We start from the raw sequence: 8,272 nt of genomic DNA on the forward strand, positions 1-8,272 counted from the left end.
AGTGTGCCTTATAGGGACATAGCGCCAAGTGTCTGGGCTCAGGGTTGGCCAGGTTGCAGAGGGGCAGGCTAACAAGAAAATTTGCAGTATTCCCAAGACCGGGGCAGGCAAAGATGCTATGTCACTTCTGGGCATGCCTGTCTTGCCATGGAGGTGCTCCTCTTAACCGGCGGAGCCCAGGTCAGTGAGAACTGGTACAGATTGCATGGGCAAGTCCCTGTTTCAGTGGTCTTAGGTGATGATGGTAACTGATGAAGAGAGGACTTTCCAGAACTTGGACCATATCTTCTTCCCTACTGTACCCTACTCATCCCCCTAAGTTGCTTGCCTGTGTTTCACCAACCAGAAGTCCTAGTAGAAATGGTACTCTTCCTCCCCAGCACATTTGGACTTATTTCTGGTCTCTCTGGCTTTCTGTGCTTTAACCTACCTTTGCTAAAGTTTCTTTCTGCCTAAAATCCATTTGTTTTTTCAGACCAAAAGATGTTAGCTTAACACACCAGTAGTAATCCTCCTTAGGATAGAATTTGGACCAGTAAACTTATCCCTGGTGAGAAATGAAACACAAATACTATTGAAAGACTTCAGAGTTATTAAGTGTTGCTTCTTTAAGTGCTGGGATTAGAACCTATCAGTCTCCTGACCTGACCTTGGGAACCAATGAAGTATCTGGTTCCCAAACTGCTGGGAAATTCCAGTCTCTGCAAGAGATGGTACCTGGATCATCTGTTTCTTCTCTTAGGGCCTGACTTTGGGCCATCCTTTATTTTATGAGGAAAGGGAAAGTGTTGGGTGGAAGCAATGGCTTTCTACTTAAATTTGACTTCTCCAACAGACAGGAGTTTTAAATCACTTTCCCCTGAGACTGAAGTTCTTCTCTTTGCCTTGGAGGTTTTAAACATAGCCTCGCTGAAGGCATAGAGACTTAGGAAAGAGCCTTGCTCTTCTCTAGTCAGACTTCTCATGAAGTTCCTGGAGATCAAATGTGTTAAGATACAGAGCACCTGAGAGGTATCAGAAGGTACTGAATAAGCCTGGTTTCAGCTCTTGAGCAGACAGCTGGAAGTCTTAATTCCCTAGGTTGGTGGGGACTCCCTACTCCCTTTCCTTTCTCAGTCTACTGATTTGGAGGCTAGTAAGGAAGAAACATTCTCTAGGCCCTTTAGGAAGGACCATGCAATGAGTAGGTCATGTTCTTGATCCTTCTTAGGGTCCTTAAACTACTGGAAGAGTCAAAAGGGCTAAAGAAAAGTGCCGGGAACAGCTTAGCCAAACATAAACATACATGCTATCAGAAGAGCTGTGTGTGCTGCCATTACCAATGGATGAACTATGCAAATACTAAACACTTGAGGGCCTTAGCAGACACCCCCTGCCTTCCCCCATGCAGCCAAGATCTCAGACTAGAACCACTCATGACTCTGGAAATCAGTGGGAAACCTCTGAGGGCACCTATTTATCAGTACACACTTATGCTTTTCCTCCATCAGCTAGTAATCCCTTTTTGAGGGAACGAAATAATGTAGTTGTCAGCTAAACACTAGGCCACTTACCTTGACATTACACCAAGTCCTGGATGAGTTGATTCTGAGCCATAGCCTTTGTAAGAATTGGGAGAAATGATTTCTCTGTGAAGACATCTTTTCTGCTGGACAGTACATACTATAGTTTACAATGCCTACCATTTTAGCAAAAGATTCAGCTACTCCTCAGTTCCACTGTGAAACAGGTCTGTATACATGCAGCTCAGTTAAGATCTAGCAATAAATAACTTCAGGGCAGAAGCTGGCTCTCTCTCTGCTTAAAACTTGCTTTCTCTGCTGAGGCCTTACCTCTCCCTACCTCCCAATTTCCCTCCTAGACTGAATTAAAAATAATAATGGTTGGTTAGTAATAACCTCAGTAAGAATTAGAACTGATGTTATTTACTCATTTTGGAGAACTTGCCTTTAAGTCTTTTGGTGAAGGTTTTAAGAAAAAAGGTGTTAAGCAACCCTGATTTTTTAAAATTGTATCTTCCTTTATTATTACACCAAATAAAAGTTGGGAATTTCAAGATCCCATTTCAGTTACTATATAACTTAGGTAGCAATTGATTTTTATCCTTGAATGCTCCTTCTTACCCCTCTTGGAGCCTTGATCTTAATTATGGAAACATCTAATTCTTCCAATTCTGGCTTTTGCTATGATTGTTCAGAAATTTCAGTTGAGACTTGTTTTAAAAGACTTAGAGAGCTGACTGGTTCATAATACATTGGATTACTTGGATCCAGACTCATAAAATAAGCTGTACAGGAATTAGTGCTCTATATATTGTATAAACTCATTGAAATCTTTTGGATGTGAATGTGTTACTTCAAGTGACTTATATTTTCTCTGACTTACTTGGGTGTTAAATCCAAATGTGTATTTTTTTTTTTGTTACAGAGCTCTGCCTTATAATTAATTTTGTAATAAAGTTTCCATATAGATGGCTGTCCTATCTGGTATGAGGATGCCAGAGATCTGATAGTTACTATTGACAAGAGAGTTGATAAACCACAGGCTAATCCCAGGCTGTGTGTGTGTGTAGGCATGCTCCTGAGAGACTGCATTATTTTTGGAGATGCTTGGGCCATGTGACTTTAGTCAAGATATCCCTGTTCAACAAATGAAATTGAAGCTTAGTGTTGTGATGTGTTCAAGATCTCATAACTATTATGTGATAGGTCATGGAACAGCCTAGAAGAGGATGGGAGCTGAGTAGAAAAAAAGACCAGTCAATCCTAAAACCAAATAGGAAGAAGCATTGAGTTCAGACATTGACACTTTTGGTGGAGATGGGTCTTATAGACATGGGTAGAAAGGAGTTTGAGAACAGCCAGTGTGGCTAGTAAAGTCTTCAGGTGACCCTGGTAGATAGATGGTAGCTTCTGGATACAGCTGTGATAGTTGGGAGTATGGCTCGGAGGTTGGCCAAGCCTTATGGGTAGACTGCTATGTGTGCACAGGCCTGTACATACCCCTTGACCAGGACCCAGGGGAGGGGACTCCTGAGAATGCAGCCTTTGGGAGAGCTAAGTTATGTGCAGATCTGCCCTGTGACTGGACAGAAGAAGAAGGAATCTTGTCCAAAGTGCATAAAGGCTGGGGGCTGAGCTACAGCCCTTTGTCCTCATTGTTCTGGGCAGCTGGCCCGTTTAGCACCCAGGATGACCTCTGTCTGCTGCCAAGCAGCCACATAAAACAAAGGCTCAAGGTCTGTGGAAATAACACGAAAAGATACAAAATATTTGGTATAAGCTCAGTAGCAAAAAAAACCCCAAAAAACAAAGCAACAACAACAAAACACGTGTCAGTAAGACTGGAAGGAAATAGACAAAACACCTTGAACAGTGAATTGAAGATAATACTTAGCAAGGCAGGGGAGGGCCAAAGGGCTGAGCTCTTTACTGAGCTGATCCCCTGCAGCTGGCAGGCTCCTGTGCTGTGGGGGCACACCTTGAGTGTAAGCACCCAGTAAGGGCAGGTGAGGCTGGGTCAGCATCCTTTGGCAAATCTTGAGGGGAGAGCCCTGTTCTGCTGCCCTGCCTGTCCAGTTGCTTGGTCTGAGGAGGCAGGAGAGAGGGATGGCAGTTTATGTAGGTCAGTGCTCAGTGGAGCAGCTTTTGTCTCCATAGAGGATAGAATAAAAACAATGTCTTATTCTCAATACTGAAGCCAGACTGAATGGTGCCTATTCAAAAACACCCAATGTCCTGGGCTAGAGACAGGGCAGTACCTTCCTCTCCTACCCTTTCCTCCCAACATTTTAACCAGGTCGGTCAGGGTTTGGCCTTCAAGCTGACTGGCAAACAGCCTCCCAGCAGAGTATATTATCTTAGTTGAGCATACCAGAGGAAGGCTGAGGGTAGGTAGTGGTTCTCAGTCTTACAGGCCGAGACACTCAGGTATGTTCCAAAGGTTGAGTCGCATTCACCTAACCTATATGGGGTAGACAAACAAGCCTACCAATTTGTTGATAAGAAAAAAGAGTTGACCTTCAGGAGTCGGCAGACCTGAGTACATGGAAGCCAGTGTATAAATGGCCACCTGATGAGCCTGCAGAGTATGAGCTGTCACACGCATACCCAGGAGGCTATGGAAGTGGTCCTGTGGTGTTCTGGTCAGAGACCAGGCCTCCTCTCTCCTGGGTAGGGTCTGAACATGCATGGCAGTGTTGGTGTTCCTAACTCCATGCCAGGCTGTGCTGAGAGTTTTACGTAACTTACTTTTTCACAGCAACCCTGTAATTTAGGTGCAATTCTTATCCCCATTCCTCTTGGAGGAAGAGAGGCTCAGCTATTAAATAGCGTAAGGTTGTAGCTATTAAATCATCTCACAGCTTAGATTTGCATCAGTGTGTATAACTGCACTGTCTGATGAGGTGGTTACTAGCCACAAGTGATCATTTAAAGTTGACTTACAATGAAAACTTCAGTTCCTTAGCTGTGTTTGCCACATTTCAAGTGCTCAAAGGCCAGTGTGGCTAGTTCATATTGGCCAGTGAAGATTTATAGGCTATTTCCATTGCTGCAAAAAGTTCTATTGAACAGCACTTGTCTAAACTAAATTATTTTTATAATAAATTAGCCTCAGGGTGGCATAGGAGCCATTCTTTGTAAATAAGTTGTGTAGATTTGTCCTCAGGTGGGTTATCTTAAAGAACAGCCTTGTTTCTAGAATTTGAGGAGGCAGATCATCCTGGAGCCTTCTGTCCCCCAGAGGAGTAGCCCAAACAACTTTCGTTTTCTTCATAAAGGCCCCATTTTCCTACCTGATTGTGATTCCCTCCCTTCAAACCAGACCCATACCCTGGAACAGAACACAGACATGTCAGAAAATTCATTTTATTTTCTTTCCAATGAGGTTTCATTCCTGGGAAAAAGGGATGAATACAAGTTTTGCCAAATGTAAGCAGCATTTTTCTGAGGGAGGGCAGTCTCTGAAATACAATTTTAAAATGAGCCTAGAAGTAAAAGGAGGCAGGCAGGAAGAAGAAGACTGTCACTGGGATTGGCTTCGTGGACAGAGCTTCAGTAGCCCAGCCTTGACTTTACTCGGGGTAGAAGTGGGGGGAAGGACAGAGATAACTGTAAGATGTGTTATTTTTTTTTTAAAGGAAAAAAGCTTTTTAAAGAACAAAAAGACAAAACTAGCACACAGATCTGAAAGATCTATGTAAACCAGCAGGAGAAACGGAAGTCAGTTTCTTCACTGGTGGCACCCATAGCACCTGACTCCTGGCTGGGGAGAGACCATGCATGGTTGGTGGGTTTTGGAAGACACATTGCTTGGAGAAGAAAGTCTGTCCCCATCCTGTTCTGCCCCAGCCAGAACCCATGGTAGGGAAGGGTAGGCAGCAGTCCTAGCAGGGAGCTACCAGTCTCCGTTTCCGGATACATGCCCAAATCCACTCGGAGGAGACCTGTTGGGCCTCAAGGTTCTTGTCCCTGCTACCCAGCACATGTGTAGCTGAGGCCATGTCAAATTCCTGTACCAAGTCCCCATTGAATGCCACGAAGTAGCGTCTGAGACGGCTGAAGTCTGGTGTGGAGGGCGGCAGGTAGAGCCGCACCCCAGTGAAGATGTCTAGTAGCACCTGCAAATGCACAGAGGTCAGGGTGGGGTCAGAAGTGGGGCTGGTCCTGTGCTGGCAGCAGATGTGTCTCCACCCAGATGAGCACAGGTCAGAGAATAAGGTTAGAAAAAGCCAGAAACAGGGAGCCTAGAGGTCAGGACATGAGTCAGAATTTACTGAAAAAGGCACAGGTATCAAAATCCCCCATTATCCAGCCACTTCAGATTACATAGGGCTGACACTCCCCTCCATTCCTGCCTAAAAAGGATGGAGAGGGGACAGGTCCCAACGTTAGGAACCTGGATAAGGAAAAAGCACGTCTCCGAGAACCATCTGAGAACCATCCGGTGGCTGGTGGGATGGGCCACTGGCTCTCAGTGATGTTGCTCATTCAGGTAGTCCACTGTGTATAAATAGTTAGATGTGGGGGGTGAGGGGTGGGGGAGCAGAAACCCAGCTCATTACTGTGGATGGATTCAAGGGCTTCAGGTAGGAAAAGATGGGAAAATACTATAGGTTTGCTGAGGCCTAGAAATAGGGCCTGAGCTGCCAGACTTCAGTGCTTGCTCTTGGCTGGTGGGGGTGTGGGGTGGTGAAGTCACACTATGGTTATCACATTTCTCTATCTGCCCTTTAGACCATCAGCTCCCCCAGAACTGAGCCTAGTTACTGGCCTCACTAGGTGCTTGGCAGCTATAATTCCCTGACCAGGGAATACAAAAGGGAAAAGGCTCCTCAGGTGGGAGGAGAGTCACTAAGGCAGTGCATGCCCTCTCCCGGTCCTCGCTGGCTGGCACAAACTCACACCGCTGCACTCTTATACCCAGAGTGGGCTTTCTCCCCTTTAATGTCCCTGCAGCCTCCCTTGGCTAGGCTGGGCTGTTCTATCTCCTGCCTGTAGGCACAGCTCTCCTTCCTCTCTGCTTGCTGGCTGGCCGCCTCTGCAAGGCAACAAGAGGGCACAGGGTGGAAGAGCAGCACTGCTGGCCCTGCCCAGGACAGAGGAGCAGCTGCAGGTAGGGAGAGGGGTTTGGCCATTAGTCCCCAAAACACCTTTGCTCATCTCTCAAAGTTCAAGTGCAAAGGGTTGGGAACATGAGGCCCTAGGCAAAAGTGGCCCCTAGTGCACTGCTGTTCTTAACCCTCACCTTTGCTTGGCATGGGGTCTCATCAGGAGCCTTCCGCTTCACCCCAACTTTCACAGAAGACTTTGTGACCAGCTTCTCTCCCACCTTCACAGGAGAAGGCTTTGCAGTCAGCTTGTGGCCTGCAGGAACGAGTTGAGGATAAGAACTGAGAAAAGGGTAGAGGGACCCGATAATGGTTCCTGAAGTCAGGGCAGCAAAGAGAGGGCCAGGTCTTGCTCTGCTATGTGCATGGGTGAGAAAAGAGAGAGCTCAGAGGTAGCTTATCTCTGGATCAGATGGGTTCTCCCAGGGTCCTGTCAGGTTTACTGAGCAGATGGAGAGTGTCCAGCAGAATGGCCTGTGGCCCATGGCTGGACATACAACAGGAATGCAGTCACTGTCAGCTGCGGTGGACAGAGAATCAGATGATTTGAAAGCTGGAATGGGACACTGGATCCCTGTCCTTTGATCTTTGCCCTCACATGCATTTTTCATCACGTCAGCCCCCTCCCTTCTTACCACCTTTGCTGTTAGGGCTACTCAGATTTCCTTCTGCCTTCTTGGCACTGGCAGAAGGATGCTTGGGGGAGGTTCTGGTTTTGCGAGACACAGAAGGCTTTGAGGTGCCCTCATTCTCTCCGCTGCTGCCCCCTGTAGTGGAGCTCCCCTCATCTCCAGCCACCACGGTGAAGTCTGCCCTCTCCTTGGATAGCTGGTACAGTTCCTGAGGAGGGGTTGGGAGAATAGCAGGTGGTTATTCCCTTCCCAGCCACTGGCCTCAAAGGCGGTCTGTGTGGTATGTTTTAGGCGCATGTGGCTGGAGAACAAAGAGGGAAGAAAGACAAATAGAGAAAAGCTGGCTTCCTTGGTGCTTTTCTCAACTCTGGCTATGTTTCCTTGAGTAATTGGTATAAATCACTGTTCTCTGTTCCCTAGTTCTTATCAACAATATAGAGGCTATAGCCTGGGGCCAAGTCCTCAGCAGGATGCTGTGAGAGCAGAAGCTCTTTGGGACCCAGGGCTGCTCAGTGGGGCCTGATGCCTGTGCTGCTGCTCTGGCCCATCAGCGGTTTGGTCTCCCTTTCTGACTGCCTTCTCAGTGGAATGGGGTAAAGGAGAAGACAGAGGACATGTGAATGGGCCAGATGCCCAACATTCCAAAGTTGGGACAGTGGGGCAGAGGACATATATGCAGCTGGCACCTTGAGCTTGGGGAGGTTAGTGGCAGATTTCCAATCCTTATCATGACGGATTCGGGTGCAGCGAGGGAATCGGATGGAGATCCCATCAGCTGTGTGAGCCTCAGATTTGGAGAATTCAGCTCCTGTGATCTCCCACACGGCAGCTTTCTGTTAGGAGGAAGTCAGGTCACTAACTGGTTAAGAAGCAAACATCTCCCAATCAGCTAGAAGCAATACAGAACAGTTAAAACCAAATAAGCACTGACTAACAGGTGGGAGACGGTTCAAGTCTCACTTTTGTTGCTGATGCTATGTGACCTTAGGGAAGTCCTGGGCCTCAAGTGTCTGTCAGTGAAGTGCAGACC

General features: G+C 46.8%; 1 protein-coding gene across 1 annotated transcript in view; it reads right to left on the reverse strand.

Annotated features, from left to right (window-relative positions):
• Nucleotides 1-4,852: 4,852 nt before the first annotated feature.
• The window catches only part of LIG3 (DNA ligase 3), an 18,996-nt gene continuing 15,576 nt past the window's right edge, over nucleotides 4,853-8,272 (reverse strand). Inside the window, exons 17-20 of the mRNA XM_025041659.1 lie at nucleotides 7,929-8,075; nucleotides 7,246-7,450; nucleotides 6,748-6,866; nucleotides 4,853-5,620 (exon numbers count right to left, since the gene is read on the reverse strand). Coding sequence (XP_024897427.1) covers nucleotides 5,387-5,620; nucleotides 6,748-6,866; nucleotides 7,246-7,450; nucleotides 7,929-8,075 — 705 coding nt within the window. The 3' untranslated portion in view covers nucleotides 4,853-5,386. The remainder of the gene's footprint in view (nucleotides 5,621-6,747; nucleotides 6,867-7,245; nucleotides 7,451-7,928; nucleotides 8,076-8,272) is intronic.

This window comes from Pteropus alecto, unplaced genomic scaffold (assembly GCF_000325575.1).
Source record: "Pteropus alecto unplaced genomic scaffold, ASM32557v1 scaffold98, whole genome shotgun sequence".
Lineage (NCBI taxonomy): Eukaryota > Metazoa > Chordata > Mammalia > Chiroptera > Pteropodidae > Pteropus > Pteropus alecto.